A 19,484-nucleotide genomic window follows, 5' to 3' on the forward strand; every position below is an offset into this window, starting at 1 on the left:
GCTGTTTTGGTTTTTCATCCACCGGGAACAATGAGTGGGCAGGAAGAGCCTGTGGCGGGTTGTGTCTTTAGGTCTCCAGGTCTCAGTCCAGCCTTAGTGAAAGTGTCATTTGGTTTTAGCGGTAATTGGAGTATTCTATGGCTCTAAGAGTTCCTGCTTTCTTTTTAAATTCAGTTTGCCAGTCCCCATTCAACTGCTGGCTTAGTTCTCTTTCCCTTGAGTCTTTCTTTCATAATGATTAGTCAAGATCAGAATGTTTGATCCCAAAATGATTCACCTTACCTGTCCAAGGGCAGTTTGATGTTTTGCATAGTTAGAATCATTTTTATCTTCATTTCTCACCCTGCCTCTAGGTGAGGCATATCTGTTCATTTGCTTTTTATGCAATATTTGACACATTCTAAAGATTATGTTCATTTTATATACCTACTTTGTGCCAGGCAATATCCTAGGTACCAGCAAGATAACCGAACAAAAGGATTCTTATACCTATGAAGTGTACATTCTGGTGGAATATTTACGTACTTTTTCTATGTAAATTAGAAACATAACGTAAACTTTTTTTTTTTTTTTTTTCGCCTTGTTGCATCTGAGAGAGCAATGGGTCACCAACAGCTCTACCAGAGCCATCTGAGGAAAGAGGAAATTTGGCCAGGGTTCTCACCTTGCCGCATCTGCTCACACCAGTACTGTGTGATCTGGCAATATGGCCTCAGTATGTGCCGCCAGTGTTTCCATCAGTTCTCAAAGGATATAGGCTACATTAAGTTGGACTAAGTGAATCTCCTTGAATGGGTCATCCAAGATACCTACCTACCTTAATGCCAACTCATTGTACATAAAATAAAAATACTTCAATTATGAAAAACAACACATTGGAGAAACCACTCTTTCTCTAAAAACACAAAACGGGGGCACTGGCTGGCTCAGAGCCTGGGACTCTTGATCTCAAGGTTGTAAATTTGAGCCCCATATTGGGTGTAGATTACTTTAAAAAAATAAATTCTTTAAAAACACAAAACGGTACTCAGTGGTGCTCTTCATCTACTTCACGTATGTTAAAGAAGTGAGAAAACCAGGGTGCCTGGTGGCTCAGTCCATTGAGCATCCAACTTGATTTCGGCTCAGGACATGATCCCAGGGTCATGGAATTGAACCCTGTGTTGGGCTCTGTGCTGAGTGTGGAGCCTGCTGAAGATTCTCTTTCCCTTCTACTCTCTCTCTAAAATAAAAGTTAAACCATGGTTCTGAGTTGTGTTCATCGTTCCTTTACATTTGTATATGTTTGACCATATATATCTCTTCATGCATTGTTTACTTCACTAGTACTTGAATTTTATGAAAATAAGACACTCATCTGTGGCTTGCTTTTTCACTGTTGATTTCCCTCATTCATCCATTCATTTACAGCGCTGCACAGTATATGCATCTACCACAATTTTATTTACCCAGTCACATGAAGACATTTGTTTCATTTTATGCTATTAGGAACAATGCTGTTTTGAACCTTCTGTTCCCACACAGTGTTACTCTTGTGCTCTAGCCTCTAGTGTCCTTTAGAATAGAATCGCAGGGTAGAAAGTGCAAAAGACTTGCTTTTGAAAGTTGCTTTTGAAAGTAGTTGTACAAACTTGGACTTACTTGTATCTTTGTCAGAGGTTATATTGGCAGAGTTTAAAAAATATTTTGCCTTTCTGCTGTGTACACCTCCGTGGTCTTCATTTATGTTTCCCTGCTAATGAGAGGGAGCATTTTTGTTGTTCTCTGTATCATTTTTATGTTTTAAAGTTACAGCAAAATTCTAGTAAATTTAGTTTCATTTGCTTTACTATTTTGTTTTTTTCTGAACAGTTTGAGAGGAAGTTAGAGACATCATGGCCCTTTCACCTAAATGCCTCAGTATGCATTTCCTAAGAATATTCAATAACCGGGGTGTCTGGCTGGGTCAGTCGGTAGAACTCGTGACTCAATCTCATGGTCATGAGATCAAGCCCAACAATGGGCACAGAGCATACTTAAAGATCATAATTTAGGGGATCGTGGGTGGCTCAGTCAGTTGAACATCCAACTTTGGCTCAGGTCATGATCTCACAGTATGTGAGTTAGAGCCCTGCACTGGGCTCGCCGCATCAGCGTGGAGTCTGCTTAGGATCCTCTGTCCCCTTTCTCTCTGACCGTCTCTAGCTCATGCACGTGCACATGTGCTCTCTCTCAAAAATAAACATTTTAAATAATAATTAAAAAGAATATTCACTAATGTATAACCACACTATAATTATCAAAGTCAGGAAATTTAACATCAATACAATGCTAGTAATCCACAGTCCATATTCAGATTTTATCACTTGTCCCAATAATGTACGTTCTAACTCTTTCCCCCCGGTCCAGGATCAGGTAACCAAGATTCCTCACTGCATGTAGCTGTCATGTCTGTTTAGTTTCCAGTTCCTGAGCTTTCTTTGCCTTTCTTGAATGACGTTTTTGAGGTATACAAGCCAGTTATATAGACTGTCCCTCAAAATTGAATTTGTCTGTTTTCTCAGGATTAGATTTCAGGTTATGCACTTTTGGCAGGAAGGCCATAGCAGAGGTGTGTCTTTAATACCTCATATACAGAGGTTCGAGATAATCGGTTTGTCGCTTTGAAGCTGGAGATGAAAACATTTTGAGTTTGTTACAGTGAGGGCCACCAGGTTCTGAGTTCTGATAGGTTCCCATTATTCTCTGAGCACTTCCTCATTTTCTGGTGCTACTAAATGTTCCAGGCATATCCTGTCTTTTCCCTGGAATTGGTCATTTTCCCATAGAACGCTGGTTCCTTTTAGTGGAGACTGGTATTTTAAAACAAAGATGAGCAAAATAAGCGTGCTCATTGCTACTATTGCTACTAGGCCCACTCACCAGAGCTAGGAAATTATGGTTGTGTGTGTGTATGGATTCCGCACATGAATGCATGCCCAAACCTCTCATTCTAATTGAATGCCCCTGCAGATTATATTCTAGTATTCACTCTTTCCACATCTGTAATGCCTTTTCCAACAGTGAGAAATCTTGCTCCCATTGTCTTCAATATATGTATTCATTTACTCAAGGCTAGAATATGCAAGTGGTTTCAGAATTAGTGAATTTATACCACCGAGAAGAGGAAAAAACATGTGTTCTACAGTTGTTAACTATAGTGTTCTGTATTTCAATTAGTCCAAAGCTTTAATATTTTTGTTCAGTTATCCTTACTGATTTTTTTTGTCTAGTTATAAAATTAGAGAAACATTTTTAAAAAGCATATAAAATCTCTATGATTGTGGATTTTCTGTTTCTTCCTTTAATTGTGTCATTTTTTGCTTCATGTATTTTGAAGCCCTACCATCAGGTACATACTCATTTATGATTTTTATGTCTTTCTCATGAGTGTTGACCTTTTTTTTTAAAGCATCTTTTCTTTTTTTATTAAAAAAAATTTTGTTTTTAATGTTTATTTATTTTTGAGAGAAAGAGACAGAGTACAAGCAGGGGAGGGGCAGAGCGAGAGAGAGACACAGAATCCGAAGCAGGCTCCAGGCTCTGAGCTGTCAGCACAGAGCCCGAAGCAGGGCTTGAACCCACAAACCACGAGATCATGACCTGAGCCGAAGTCAGCTGCTTTACTGACTGAGCCACCCAGGTGCCCCATCTTTTTTTTTTTTTTTATGTTTACTTATTTTTGAAAGAGAGAGAGACAGAGTATAAGTGGGGGAGGAGCAGAGAGAGAGAGAGTGAGACACAGAATCCAAAGCAGGCTTCAGGTTCTGAGCTGTCAGTACAGAGCCCATCGTCGGGTTCAAACTCACAAACCGTGGGATCATGACCTCAGCTGAGGCACCCCATGAGTTGACCCTTTTGACTATAAAATGACCTCTTTTTTTCTGGTAATACTCCTGTCTTTTTTTTTTCTTTTTTAAGGTTTTTTTTAAACTTTTTTTTTAACGTTTATTTATTTTTGAGTGGGGGAGAAAGAGAGAGAGCATGAGCAGGGGAGGGGCAGAGAGAGGGAGACACAGAATCCGAAGTAGGCTCCAGGCTCTGAGCTGTCAGCACAGAACCTGAAACCGGGCTTGAACTCAGGAACCACAAGATCGTGACCTGAGCCAAAGTTGGACACTTAACTGAGTCACCGAGACACCCCTAGTAATACTCTCTGTCTTGAAGTCTACTTTCAGTATAATACTATGGCTCTTTTGATTATTGTTTGAATAATATATCCTTTTCTATTCTCTTACTTTCCAATTACCTGGGTCTCTTATATGTCATATAGTTAGGAATTGCTTTTTGAGTGTAATCTGACAAGTCCTATCTTTAAATTGGAGCTTTTAGTCCATGCACATTTAATGTAATTATTGGTTTGGTTTTATTTGGTTTTACCATTTTGCTATTTATTTTCTTTTTGTCTCTTTTTTTTTTTAACATTTATTCATTTTTGAGAGACAGAGTGTGAGTGGGGGAGGGGCAGAGAGAGAGGGAGACACAGAATCTGAAGCAGGCTCCAGGCTCTGAGCTGTCAGCACAGAACCTGAAATGGGGCTTGAACTCAGGAACCACAAGATCGTGACCTGAGCCAAAGTTGGACTTTTCACCAGCTGAACCACCTAGGCACCCCTCTCTTTGTCTCTCCTAATTTTATTGTCTCTTCCTCTTTTTCTACTTTTTAAATCAAATATGTTAATATTCTATTTGAATTTCTCCCTTAATGTATTAACTCTACATTGCATTAATTTCAGTTGTTTAGGAATTACAGTATGCATCCTTGACTTAAAACAGTCTACTTAGAGGGGCTCCTGGGTGGCTCAATTGATTGGGGAGCCGACTTTGGCTCAGGTTATAATCTCACAGCTAGTAAGTTCGAGCCCTGAGTCAAACTCTGTGCTGACAGCTCGGAGCCTGGAGCCTGCTTCAGATTCTGTGTCTCCCTCTCTCTCTGCCCCTCCCCTACTTGCACTCCGTCTCTCTCTGTCTCTCAAAAATAAATAAAAATTTAAAAAAGTTTAAAAACAGTCTACTTAGAGTTAGTATTTTACCACTTCATATAAAATGTAAGACTATTGCAGCAATATAGTTACATTTGCACCCTCATCCTTTTTGCTATTGTTGTAATCTATAATTCATCTAGGTATGTCAAAATCCTACAATGGATTGTTATTGTTTTTGCTACTGGCCCTCCAATTTCAGACTACTTTTGGTCATTCTCCAATGTTTTCAAATAGGCTTTGGTGTTTTACACTTTGCAGTTGCTTATAATTTGTTTAAAATTGTCACCAAACATTTGTTTCTGTAATTTTTATATTGTTTATAATTTTTACATTGTTCATACTTGTGATATGCAGTATTTTAGCCCAGTAAAATATAAGCTACACAGCCATTGCTAGAAATAGAAATGGCCATTATTAGAAAGTTCTTAATTTAACTATAGCCATATTTATCAATCTCTTACTTTACAGTAGCAGTTTTTCTCTTATTTAAGGAATCCTATAATACCTTCAAGATAATAAAATGATCTCCTCTTCAGGCATATCTCATGTTAACTGCCCTTCACTTTATTGTACTTCGCAGATACTGTGTTTTTACAAATTCAAGGTTTGTGGCAGCCTTGTGTCAAGCAAGTCTATAGCATTTGCTCATTTCACGTCTCTGGATCACATTTTGGTAACTTTCACAATATTTCAAACTTTTTCATTATTGTATTTGTTATGGTGATCTCTGATCAGTGATTATGACTCCCTGAAAGATCAGATGATGGTTAGCATTTTTTAAAAATAAAGTATTTCTTAATGTTTATTTATTTTGAGAGAGAGAGAGTGCAAGTGAGGAAGAGGCAGAGAGAGGGACAGAGAGAATCTGAACAGGCTCCACACTGTCAACACAAAGCTTGACACAGGGCTCGATCTCATGAACCGTGAGATCATGACCTGAACCCGAAATGAAGAATCAGATGCTTAACCGACTGAGCCACCCATGCCCCAGCAGTAAAGTATTTTTAAATTAAGGTATTACATGTTTTTTAAATACATAATGTTCTTTCACACTTAATGAACTGCAGTGTAGTGTAAACATAATTTTTATATGCATCAAGGAACGAAAAAATTCATTTCATTTGCTTTATTGTGATATTCACTTTATTTTGGTGGTCTGGAACCCAACCCATATCTCTGAAAAATGCCTGTATTCCAAAAGTTTTGAAGCTTTGCTTTTTACAATTTTTACTTTAATCTATTTAGCCTTAAGCTGTGTATTTATTTGGTGTGAGGTAGGGATCCAGTTTCATTTTTCCACATAGGTAACCTGTTCTCAAAAATCATTTATTGACTAGTCAGATTTTCCTCAGTACCCTACAACATTTACTGTGTTGAGTACTGGATTTATTGCATTCCCATAAATACTTTGGGATTTTGTTGTGCTGTGCTATTTCATTACTTGGCCAACCCCTTCACTTGCAGCCTGTATCCTATCCCCTCACTTACCTAAGAATATTCCTTCAGCAAGTCTTCTCTCTCCTGCTTCATATTTTACTCTACCTGAGTATTCCTATCAGCATATAAGCACATTGTTATTTTTCCATATTAAATAAACAAAACTCAACCTCACTTCCCCCCTTAGCTTTGGGTATACCTCGCTGCTCTCCTTCAGTACGAAACCTCTACATTTACTGTTGTTGGAGAGGAAAAACGTTTCCTCTGCCCTCTTAGGTTTATTGTCTGGGGGCCTGTGAATTCACCTGACAGAAGAAGATTGGAAAGAAAAATTGTGGGAGCTTACAAAAGAAGTAGCTTGATAAATGGTTAAAGTTAGTAGGGGAAAAAAAGAGGGGTAGAAAAAGCCTTTGGGGGAAGAGCACCTGGGTTTCTAGAAGAACAAATGGGAGATAAGAAAGTTTGTGATAATGCTTGTTCATGCAGGTGTGGGTTTTTTTCCATCTCCATGGCCATAAGATTCCCCTGGAGAGAGAATTTATGGTAGATATATTCTAGGTCTCCTTCCTGGTAATGAAAGTCCACCCTCATCTACCCCTCAAAGAGGGAATTTATGGCAGCCTTACTTCCTAGAAGTCTCTTGTAGTCAGATAAGGGAAGCTCCAAGAAGGCTTCTTTCTGTATCCGCTGATGCCTTCAGCTTAAAATAATCTTCATACCAGCTCTGGGGTTCTGAATGGGTTCCTGCATTGTCTCCAATTCCTGTCTCCCCTTTCTTTCCTGAATCCTATTCAATCATTTCACTGTTCCACAATAGCTTTTGTCAAAGTTACCAAATGACTTCCACATTGCTAGATGTAATGGTTGTTCTCAACATTCATCTTACTTCCACTCTAGGTGCATCTGATATCCCCCAATCCTCAACACACATGATTCACTTGGTTTTCTGGATGCCAAGTGTTTTCCTTCTTCCTCACTGGTAACTTCTCAGACTCCTTTGCTGGCACTCTCATCTCCCCTCTTTTTATTGTAGTGTTAGGTCTTCCTGAACTTTTATAGATTTTTTAAAAAAAGTTTATTTATTTATTTTGTGAGAGAGAGGGAGGGGTAGAGAGAGAGAGAGAGAGGGAGAGAGAGACTCCCAAGCAGGCTCTGTGCTATCATTGAGGAGCCCAATGAAGGGCTCAAACTCACAAACTGTAAGATCACGACCTGAGCAGAAACAAAGAGTCAACAGCTTAACCAACTGCGTCATCCAGGCGCCCCAAGTCTTCCTGACCTTTTAATTCTCTATTTGTAGTCACTCCTTGGTGCCATATATTAATACTGTATAAATCCTGATGACTCCCAAATTTTTATTTCCTGATCTTATTTCATTAATAAATTCATGTGTCTTTTCATCCACAACAATGTCTAACTGGCATTTCAAACTTACATGTTGCCATGGTCTGAACATTTGGGTCTGCCCTTCCTCTTTTTTTTTTTTTTTTTTTTTATGTTTATTTTTGAGAGAGACAGAGAACGTGAGCGGGGGAGGGGCAAAGAGAGAGACAGACACAGAATCCGAAGCAGGCTCCAGGCTCTGAGCTGTCAGCACAGAGCTGGATGTGGGGCTCAAACCCACGAACCATATCACGACCCGAGCCGAAGTCAGACACTTAACTGACTGAGCCACCCAGGCACCCCTGCCTGGGGTGAAGAGGAAGCCTCTTCTACCCCAAATTCATGTTGAAATGCCAAACCCCAGTGTAATGGTATTAGGATATGGGGCCTTTGGGAAGTGATTGTGTCATGAGAGTAGAAACCTCATGTATAGGATTAGTGATCTTATAAAACAGGCTCTACAGGGCTCCCTAACCCCTTACACCATGTGAGGATAAAACAAGAAGCCTGGGATCCAGAAGAAGCACTTGATTGTGTTGGCACCGTGATCTTGGACTTCTAGCCAATAGAAATGTGAATAATAAATTTCTATTATTTATAAGCCATCCAGTCTGTAAGTGGCCTGAATGGACTAAGACACATGTCCAAATCTAAACTCTTGATTTATTCCCTTCCATCCTTCTAGTTGATAGAACAGTTTTTTCCTTCCCTCATACCTTAACATCCTGTACCATGAACAAATTGTTCATTGGTTATACCTACTAAATGTATCCAGAATCTTGCTATTTCTTATCAACTGCAACACTAGCACTCTGACCCAAGCCACTATCATCTCTCCTGGGATTACGTCATTAGCTTTCTGTGTTCCCTGCTTCCACTCCTGCTTTCAGTCCCTGCTCCCCAACATCTTTGCTTAACACAACATGCAGAATGGTTCCTCTATATTACTCAAAGTAAATGCTAATATCCATATGTCCAGCAAGCCCTTTTATTAAAGGTCAGCAGACTATAGCCAGAGGCCAAATCTGGTCAGCTACTTATAAATAAAGTTTTATTGGAACACAGCCACACACTCTTATGTTATGTATTGTCTATGCCTGCTTTCACACTACAACAGCAGTGTGACCAGAGATCCTATGGCCAACAAAGCCTAAAATATTTACTACCTGGCCCTTTACAGAAAATGTTTGTTACCCTACATGATCTGCCCTCTCTCTGCTACCTATCTCACTTCACTTCTGCTCCAGTGAGTTGTCTTGGCCTTCTTGGTGTTTTTGTTAGGCAAGCTTCTACCTCAGGGAGAGGCTGTTGCTGTTTCATCTGCCTACAATTCTCTTCTCTCAAGTATTCACTGCCTTACTTCCTTCAAGTCTGCTCAAAGATTACCTTTTCTGTGGAGCCTTTCCTTACCACTCTTTCATACTGTAATTCTCATCTCCGTCCTCACCCTGATGTTCCCAGTTTTTTCTTCGAAGTTCTTCTCCTTAATTCTCTACATTATTTATTGTTTTGTCTTTCTTCACCAGAATATATTCTCCATGAAGGCAGGGGATTCCCCCCACCCTCTATTCCTCATTTCTGTTTGCTGCCATATTTTGAGCATCAAGAACATGAGGTAGGCACTTAATACATATTTGTTGGTGAATTCCCTATTCATGTTCCTTTTCTCTTTGACTTGTTCATTTATCCATATTCATTCGATATGTATTTACAGAGTAATTACACGGTGCTGACCACTGTGGAGAGCACTGGTAAAGGACCACACTGGTAAAGTGGCCCCTGTACTCAGAAATTTCTGCTTACATTCTGGGTCATTCATGGGGATGCTGGAACCAGCTGGTAACCGTGCTGAAGAGCTGAGTGATACACTTTATCTTTCAGTTACCAATTTCTGTTGTTAAATATCTAATTTTTTTTCAAAAAATTTTAACATTTATTTATTATTAAGAGATAGAGACAGAGCATGAGCATGGGAGGGGCAAAGAGAGGGGGAGACACAGAATCCGAAGCAGGCTCCAGGCTCAGAGCTGTCAGCACAGAGTCCAACACGGGGCTCAAACCCACGAGCCTCGAGATCATGGCCTGAGCCGAAGTCGGATGCTTAACCGACTGAGCCACTCAGGCGCCCCGTTAAATATCTGTTATTATACATTTAACTGCATGGCTTCACAATTAAACCATATGAAAAACGGAAGTAATGAACACCCCCAATTCACTGCTCCCTAACGACTTGACTTCGTTTTATTGTTCCTTTGCTCTGGAGGTTATTCACATCTAGCAAGGCAGCGAGCAGCTCATCTTTGGGAATGCCCAGCTACTGAGCCCACAGCGCGAACTCGCGGGCGCCCGGTCGGTGGAGCCCCCGTGTGCATCTGCTCCCAGCAAGCCTCTTCTGACGCTGAGCGCGGCCCCCACGGGCAACCTTCCCAACGACTGAGGCCAGGGGCTCCCTCCGAGTGCACGTGCAGGGGTCTCCAGGCGTGGAGAGTGGAGGTTCCCGGACCTCCCTGCACCGCTCGGCTGGACTCGGTCACTCTGGATGGAAGGAGCCTTTAACCTGGAAGGAAAGAGGGATCGATCACTCGGGCCTCCACTTGCCGAGCCTATGGCGAGCCGAGATGCGGGGATCGTCTGGGAATGCCTGGGAGCGCGGAGACCGGTGGGAGGAGTGGGGTGGCCGGCCGGGGTCGCCGGCAGGCCGGTGCGCGGGAGGGGAGACCGCGGGCGACTAGGGGCGGCGGGGAGGGAGGGTGAAAGAGGGCGACAGGGCGGGCACCTTGGCGGAGCCCAGGTGCGCGTCCCACGTGCGCGCACGCGGCCCCAGTGGGATCGTCCTCCCCCGAGCCTCAGAGGTGCGGTGGCCATAGCTGCACGGGGGACCCATGCGTGTTGACAGATGTCTGTGACTTGGAGTGGGGGGGGGGGGGGGCGGATGAGTTTCTCCGTGCAGGGCAGTGAGGCCGGAATGACTCCGGGGATCGGGCAGACAGGCATTCTCTGGCCCGGAAAAAGCCACTGATGCAGTAGTTTTCAAAGGGGGATCTGGAATAGTCAAAGTTTCCCCTTTTAAAAATGGGTAATTTTAGATCTTAAGTCTGAGAAAATATCCCTGCGGAGCCTACTGCCGTCATTTTATGGGTAAGGGTCACACGGAGATTGCGTGTAGAGCTGGGAGTAGAGCCTTGGGTCTTCTGTCCCAAGCCCAGGATTTTCCTTATCTCAAGGGATACTGCTTGATAAACGTTTTACTGTTTTCCACTCTGTTGTTGAATTCATTAAAGTGTTTTTAATCCACATGTGTTTTATTTTGTAGGAAGAAGAAATTGACTAAATGAAAAACATGAAGCCAAATAGAATCCCCCTTTGTATTGTTTCAAGACAGGGAAGTAAAAGTAAACCATTGTTGTCTTTTTCCAGTGATATCCTGGGTTTTATTACTGGAAACACCCAGTTTTTCTAACACTCATGATGTCAGAAGGGAAAGCTCCTGCGAAGAAAAGACCTCGTAGAAGTTTATCAGCCAGTAAAACTAAAACAAAAGAATGTAACTCTATTATTTCATTTTTTAACAATGCACCACCTGCTAAGCTTGCCTGCCCTGTTTGTAGTAAAATGGTGCAGAGATATGACTTAAACCGGCATCTTGATGAAAAGTGTGCTAACAATGATGACATCACTCCAGTTGATCAGAGGCATGTTGACTTAACAAATTCACATGTGCCTACAGTAGATTTAACCAATATTGTCTTAGAAGATGTAACGCCAGGAAAGTTGTCACCATCAAAGATAAGTTTAACCCCTGACCAAAGTGATTCAGCAAAAATGGGCGTAAAACAGCAGACCAGCCCCTACTTTAAAAATAATGATGATTTGGGGTGCAAAAATCAAGATAAGCTGAGACATCATAATGTGAAAGTCATTACTTTGGGAAGCCTGTCATCTAAATTGTCCAGAAGATACACAGAGGCTAAAAGAGCAATAGATAAGAATGAGGAATTTGCCAATAAGAGTCCACAGAGTTCCTCATCCACAATGGTTAGGACCCTGGTTGATAACTGTTCAGAGACTGAGGACAAGGATCAAATTTTGGAGAACAGTTCTCAAAAGGAAAATGTGTTTGCCTGTGATTCTCTTAAGGAGCAAAGTACACCTGAACATACTGTAGAAGGCACAAAAATAATGGAAGCTGAAAGCCAAAAGGCTACCCAGGAATATGAGAGATCACCCCTTGGCCCTGCCTTCTCAGATAATGCTGCTATGTTATTTTCACCAGATTTAACTCTTGGGAATACATTGAAGTCTACTTCAGAGCACAGTCTTGCAAAGTGGGAGAGCATCAAAGGAGTAGATAATCAAGATGTTGAAAAATGTGAGGCAAGTAGTTGTGAAGAAGTGAAAGTGACTGTTGCTTCAGAAACTAAAACACAGTTGTCAAATTGGGAGGCAAAGTCTGATAGTTCTACACATGATGATTCTAAAGGGCATAACATCCAGGACCTTTCTCCAGAAGGTGACAGTGACTTAAAGAATGAAATCACTTGCGGAATTCCTTTGGAGCAGGGGTCAAGCTGTGATGTTCCTGGTAAAACAATCACAGTACCACCAAGTCATCCTTACTACCTTCGGAGTTTCCTCGTGGTGCTGAGAGCTGTATTTGAGAATGAAGAAGATAGGATGCTCTTTGATGAACATGAGAGGGGAATTGTAACTAAATTTTATCAATTATCAGGTATCTCAAGCTCGTGTGCTTTCAAGTTTTTGTTTTCCATTTGCTGGCCTGATTTGGGCAGTAACCTATTGACCACAAGGAGTCAGTGTGGTTCTGTGAGTCCTCTGGGAATGCTCCTGGGAATCAGCCAGCCACAAGGTTTGAGAAGAACATGCATGAAAAAGAGATTTTGTGTCCGGTGATGTCTGCTTCTGCAGTATCATCCTTACAAGCTGTAATTTGGTTATAATGGAAGCATCTGTTTTTCCTTTATATGTATATATGATGGTAATAAAACAGCCTTTTCCAGGTTAAAAAAAAATACCTTTGTGACTTAGAAAAGTATACTTTGCTTTTGAGCATGTAATCAAGCTTAATTTAGGTTGTTTTATTGTTTTTACACACCATTTTCTCAAAACTGAAGTAAAATACAGGAAAGAACAAACCAAAGTATATTAAGGCTTATTTTTTCCTTCAATTTTAGTTTTTTGACTCTGCCTTTTAAGGTCAGCGTGTGGAGGAATTGGAAACTTTCAGGCTAAATTGGTGCATTTAAAAATAATGGTCTATGCCTCAGTTCCTTGGCAGCCAGTGGTGGCTCTGAGCCGATAGTGCACATTTGGAGCAAAAGCCACCCTTGTTGCATTGCTAATCCAAAGGGCCATGATGGCTTTATGGAACTGAGTCCCTTCTGAGGTAGGAAACGCTTACTTGGGAGCTACACTGACCTCCCATAATTTGTAGTCAGGTTTGACTCTTCAGTAGAGTTAAAAAAAAAAAATCTTAAACATTGCCAGGAATGTTCAAGAGAAGGGTTTTTGTTTTAAATGCACACAATGGAATTATGGTATTCTTAGTATTGCTTTGACATGCGAGTAATACTTCTCTAGGCACAGTTGCATTAATTATCCTCACAGCCTCCGTCTCTACTTATGCTGTCCTCACCAGAACATGGACATAAATGACACCACATTGACTCTTCTGTCCGTGGAAGTTACAGATCTTTAGTTGGGTGCTGGTTGTATTCATGTGAGCATTTGAGTAGTCCATGGCTCTGTGCTTCTGTATAATTGAGAAGTATGAATAGTTCCCTGAATGGAATTTCTGAAGATTCTTGTGTATGGCTCCCCACAGAGAATAATCTGCAGTGTCTCTGTGTGAAAATAAGTACTGCTAATTGAATTTTCCTCTTTAAAGAAAAAAAGGGGGTGGGGAGTTGAAGATTTAAGAAATACAGTTACACCATTTTAGAATTGGCAGAAATTTGAAGATAATCCAGATAACAGGAAAACTGACCAGGTTAATTAAATAACTTGGCTAAGATCACCAAGTTAGAGATGGCTGCCCTACCAATGCTAGACGAATTTTGAAAATCTTTTCAGATTATTTTCAGCCAACAATAGAATCATTCATATTAAGCTGAAAGTGGAGAATAAAATAACTGGAATTCTGGGTAGGGCTTCTCTGATGGAGTAAAAATGTTGGTGGCTAGACAATGGGAAACCTGGTACTTAGAAGTTTTAAAATGGCCAATAACCATGACCAACTTTGGAGATTTTTTGTTGTTTATACACCAATCATCGAATGCCTCATCTTGTTTAATCTTTTCAGCAACATTGGGAAAATGGTGTTATTGCCCCATCCCACCCCCACTTTTTTAACAGAAGAGAAAATGGAGTCTCGGTAAGGTTCATAGATTTGTATAATTCAGAAGTGGCAGAGCTGGTCCCGTCCTGGATATTCTTATTGTCCTATGGTGGCAGGCACACAGGACAAGGAGACATCTCCATGGGGACTTCTATATGAAATAAATTGTATCTTCCAAAGGAAGAAAAAGATGTTCTTGGGTGATCAGTTGAGTAAGCATAAGTGTATTTCTAATAGAATATGTTGTATTCAGTTTTAAAAAGTGAATGTTTGTATGTTGTTTTGAGAAGAGAGATAATTTTCACGACTTTTCTTGCAGCTAGTGGTCAGAAGTTATATGTAAGACTTTTTCAACGTAAATTTGGCTGGATTAAGATGAATAAATTGGAATATGAAGAGATTGCTCCTGACTTAACACCTGTGATTGGAGAACTGCAGCAAGCAGGCTTTCTGCAGACAGGTATGATTAGTCAAAGGAAATGTAAAATGAAAATATGACACGAATAACTAAGTTTCTGTAGAATGATGGTGATACCAGGATGGTGTCATCTCCTGGTTGGTGCCTGGTAAATAGTAATTTTTTTTTTAATTGAATTTTTAACCTTAGGACAACAGATTATTCATGTTAAAGCCATTCTTAGCCTGTGTGAAGACCACTGTTGTTTTCTTGGCTGTTTCGTATTTAGGACGATAAAGTCCTCTCTGGATAGATAGGTGGCCGTGGGCCGCTGAAGAAACTCATCCCTTCTCAGCTCTCACCTTCCAGCAAGAATCTGACTCATTCAGATGCCTTATCTTTGTAATAGAATAAAGCTGGTTTGCTTGAAGTTAATATTGCCTCTAAAAGCTTCATCTACCCCTACATGCACGCATATACAGCTCTTATAGTTTATAAGTTGATTGCCTCAGAAGTTCATTGACTTAGGCCTATGAGACTATTAGATAACTATGGTTGTCTTGTCAGTAGATTCTTTAAGCACCTACCTGTACTGAATGCAGTGTTGTACTGGAAACGTAGGTGGAGGAAGAATGTGAGTCTTCAGTAGTTGCTGACAGTGTAAACTGAAATAAGCAAATCAAGCCAAAGCCAGGTGGTTTCTGTGTGGTGGTTTGTAGTGGAGAGCAGTTAGTAAAGTGAGGTTAGGTGATGTGGCGGGCCTGGGGGAAGGCATAGATGCTCAGTGAAGAGGCTTGAACGTGAAGGATTAGGCAGTGGGACTCGGACCCCTGCTTGGAGCACTGCTTCCTACCCGTCAGTGCCGTAGTGTCACCTGGGAGCTCCTGTCCCCACCTGGAGGATTTGATGCAGATTCATAAATCCACAAGTTTAACAGGCATGCCAGGTAACCGCTGCAGGTGAGCCTTGACTTACCTTTAAACGACCTTTAGGCAACAAAACCAGAACCCCCGTGGCTCACTGTTGCACTCAGTCAAGTCCGAGTTTTGCCCTTGATCTGCACAACCCTGTGGGACCTGGCTCTGACTGCCCCTCCTGCTCTGTCATGGCCACAGAGCGCTCCTCGGTGTTCTTCAGCATGCTGAGTGCACTCCTCTTTCAGAGCCTTGTACTTGCTGCCACACGGCTCATTTCATCCAGCTGTGCTCTGTGTCACGTCATCAGACATTTGCCTGACCACTTGCTCCCTGCCATGTTTGCTTTGCCATAGCCAGTTTTATTTTCGTTATAACCGTTATCCCCACCTGACATACATACTTGCTTATTATGCTAGGAGCTGAGCTCCTTGTGGACCAGGACTTGTTTTGGTCATTGTAGTGTGCCCTGGGCCATAGAAGATTACTTGGCATGCAGTGTACACCCACTAAGTACTTGCTGAGTGGAGGAAAAAGGCACTGCCCTAAGCTGTAAATGCCTAGAAGGCAGATACCAGCCAAGTCTGATTCAGCTGCATCCTGGGTCTAGGGTGATGTCTGGGGCCTATAATAGCAGACATATCCATGTATGTTGAGTGAGTGAATCCATGAAGAGGCCTGTGAGGAGGGAGGAGAGCTGATGGTCAGCTTTGGGAGAGGTCCATTTGAAGGGTTTGTAATCCGAGAGCAAATATACCAGTGAGTTTTTAAGGAGAATGTGCAAGCTATAATGGCTATCCATATGTGTCTTTATTTTATTTTCCTTTGTTTTTTTAGTGAGAAATTCTGTTAATTTATAACTGTTATGAGGTATCTATTTTCCATATTCTTTTTTTTTGTGTGTTTATTTATTTTGAGAGAGAGCATGTGTGCATACGTGCAAGGGGTGGCAGGAGGAGGGGCTGAGAGGTAGGGAGAGAGAATCCCAAGCAGGCTCCAGGCTGTCAGCACAGAACCTCACAAACCATGAGATCATGACCTGAGCTGAAATCAAGAGCCGGACGCTTAACCAACTGAGCCACCCAAGTGCCCCTCTATATTCTTTAATAATTGCTTTGGCAAACTAATTACAATTTCTGCAGTAGAATTCCATTATATTTGCATATAACTAAGCTTCATTCTTCTTAAAGTAAATAGAGCTAGAAAATAGTAAAATTCCTTAAAACTATGTTTAACTTTTTTTCTTTTTTTTAAATCCATTTCAGAGTCTGAGTTGCAAGAACTCTCTGAAGTGCTTGAACTGCTTTCTGCTCCTGAACTAAAAACCCTGGCCAAGACCTTCCACTTGGTGAATCCCAATGGACAGAAACAGCAACTCGTGGACACCTTTCTCAAATTGGCCAAACAGCCTTCAGTCTGCACTTGGGGAAAAAATCAGGCTGGAATCGGTGCCGTGATTTTAAAAAGGTTTTGTTGACCGTCATAACAATAAAAGCATTTAAAATGTTGATAGCACATATTAACTTATTATAACAGTACATTTTTTCAAAATATAATTACTTGTTTCAGTTGCAGTTAGATTAAGAAGTCAAAAGAGTATTACAAGGCTTATTACAATAGCCTGGATTCTTTCTTGGTTTATTATTTATAATTCTTGTAGTACTATATTTGGGGCAAGAAATATCTAGGACCAAGAAAAATTAGGAGGCAATAGGCCTTTATTAGTAAATTCTAGTATTTTATTATTCAAGAAAAATGCAGTTTTGGCTGCTGTTCCTACAGGATTTAAGGGTAAACTATTCAGTCAAATATTTATTTTAGTCAACTTTTTATTGAAGTGTAATCTGTCAGTCTTAATATGCAACTATTTTTGAGTTTAGACATAAAATTTACTAAAAACTGTGGTTTGTTTCTTTTGCTTTTTTTTTTTTAATTTTTTTATTTTGAGAGAGAGAGAGAGAGAGAAGGAGAGCATGGGTGGGCATGAGTTGTGGAGGGGCAGAGACAGAGAGAGAGGGAGAGAGAATCCCAAGCAGGCTCCATACTACCAGCACAGAACCCAACGTGAGGCTTGATGTCATGAACTATGAGTCTATGACCTGAGCTGAAATCAAGGGTTTGATGCTTAACTGACTGAGCCACCCAGACACCCCTCTTTAGCTTTTGTGACAACCTTGAACTGTTTCAGTTTGGGAAAAATGTGAAAACTTTAAGAATTTATTTCTTCTGCTCACATGATCTATAAAATACAACTATAATAACTTTAGTCTGGGAGTCCACTGTTCTGGAATTGTTGAGGGTGAAGTGAGTGATGCTTTTGAAAATACTTTAAAACAGTGTCAGTGTTATTTATTTTGTATAATATATATGTTGTGTGTATCTGAATACACACAAAGATATACATGTGTTTGTGCACAGGTAACTTTCAGCTGTTACTTGCCAAGAGCCCATCTTTGTTGGGAAGATATTATAAATACTACTCTTTTATAAAACATAGGTATAAAAAATTATTAAGAAAATTGTCACTACTAACACTTCAAAAAGTTTATACTGTATCTTTTTAAAAAAATATTTTAATTATGTATTTAGAGTTAATTGGCTTTAAGATCCACATGGTTGTAGTATGTTAAATCTCTTCAAAGTCCTTTCTTTTTAAGTTGTTTTTAAAGTTTTTATTTTACTTCCAGTTAACATAGTATTATATAAGTTTCAGGTGTACAATATAGTGATTCAGTACTTCTATACAACACCCTCTGGTGCTCATCACAAGTGCCCTGTTTAATCCCCATCACATATTTAACCTATCCCCACACTTCCCTTCTCTCTGGTAACCATCAGTTTGTTCTCTGTAATTAAGAGTCTGTTTCTTGATTTCTCCTCCTCTCTCTTATTTTTTTCCCTTTGCTCGCTGTTGGTTTTATTTCTTAAATTTCATGTATGTGTGAAATGACATGGTATTTGTCTTTTCTGGCTGAATTATTTCACTTATCATTATACTCTCTGGCTGTATCCACATTGTTGCAAATGGCACAATTTCATTCTTTTTTATGGCTGAATAATATTCCATTGTATACATATACCACATCTTTATTCATTCATTAGTTGATGGACACTTGGACTGCTTCCATAAGTTGGCTGTTGTAAATGATGCTTCAATAATCACCGGGGCACATACGTCCCTTTGAATTAGTGTTTTTGTATTCTTTGGGTAGATACCTAGTAGTGCAGTTGCTGGATCCTCCTCTAGTTCTATTTTTAACTTTTTGAGAAACTTCCATACTCTGTTCCAGAGTGGCTGCACTACTTTGCATTCCCACCAGCAGTGCAGGAGAGTTCACCTTTCTCCACATCCTCCCCAACACCTGTTGTTTCTTATGTTGTTGATTTCAGCTGTTCTGACAGGTGTGAGGTGATAGCTCATTGTAGTTTTCTTTTTTTTTAAGTTTATTTACTTATTTTGAGAGAGACAGCAAGTAGGAAAGGGGCAGAGAGAGGGAGAGAGAAGGAATACCAAGCAGGCTCCGCACTGCCCGCGCAGAGCCCGATGTAGGGCTTGAACTCACAAAACCGTGGTATCATGACCTGAGCTGAAACCAAGAGTCAGACGCTTAACTGACTAAGCCACCCCAGTGCCCTCTCCTTGTAGTTTTGATTTGCATTTCCCTGATGGTAAGTGATGATGAGCATCTTTTCATGTGTCTGTTGGCCATCTGAATGTTTTCTTTGGAGAAATGTCTGTTCATATCTTCTGTTCATTTTTAAATTGGATTATTTATTTTTTGGGTATTGAGTTTTGTATGTTATTCATGGATTTTGGATACTATTTGATATGACATTTGCAAGTATCTTCTCCCATCCCATAGATTGTCTTTTAGTTTTGTTGATTATTTCTTTTGCTGTGCAGAAGTTTTTTATTTTGATGTAGTCCCAATAGTTTATTTTTGCTTTTGTTTTCCTTGCCTCAGGAGACATAACTAGTAAGAAGTTGCTACGGC

The 19,484-nt window shown here is 40.5% G+C and overlaps 2 protein-coding genes across 10 annotated transcripts in view; both read left to right on the top strand.

Annotated features, from left to right (window-relative positions):
- The first annotated feature begins 600 nt into the window (after window positions 1–600).
- LOC115517203 (40S ribosomal protein S29-like) lies at window positions 601–908 on the top strand. Its single transcript, XM_032593473.1, has one exon. The coding sequence runs from the start codon at window positions 601–603 to the stop codon at window positions 775–777; it is 177 nt and encodes a 58-aa protein (XP_032449364.1). The 3' UTR covers window positions 778–908.
- A 9,661-nt stretch (window positions 909–10,569) lies between these two features.
- Window positions 10,570–19,484, top strand: part of FAN1 (FANCD2 and FANCI associated nuclease 1) — a 35,572-nt gene continuing 26,657 nt past the window's right edge. For 8 of the 9 annotated variants that reach the window (XR_003969341.1, XM_030317537.1, XM_030317541.1 and 5 more), the window contains exons 1-4: window positions 10,570–10,675; window positions 11,137–12,552; window positions 14,498–14,638; window positions 16,755–16,956. Coding sequence is in view for 8 of the 9 variants with exons in the window: in XM_030317537.1 (XP_030173397.1) it covers window positions 11,289–12,552; window positions 14,498–14,638; window positions 16,755–16,956 (1,607 nt within the window). In the remaining variant the exon portion in view is untranslated. Of the gene's footprint in view, window positions 10,676–10,756; window positions 10,962–11,136; window positions 12,553–14,497; window positions 14,639–16,754; window positions 16,957–19,484 lie in introns of those variants that run through there. The other variant, XM_030317538.1, reaches the window with a different exon arrangement.

The sequence above is a fragment of the Lynx canadensis genome, chromosome B3 (genome assembly GCF_007474595.2).
Source record: "Lynx canadensis isolate LIC74 chromosome B3, mLynCan4.pri.v2, whole genome shotgun sequence".
Lineage (NCBI taxonomy): Eukaryota > Metazoa > Chordata > Mammalia > Carnivora > Felidae > Lynx > Lynx canadensis.

Coding starts and splice junctions, on each gene's coding strand:
- LOC115517203 (XM_032593473.1), top strand. CDS start 601: ATGGGTCACCAACAGCTCTACCAGAGCCATCTGAGGAAAGAGGAAATT.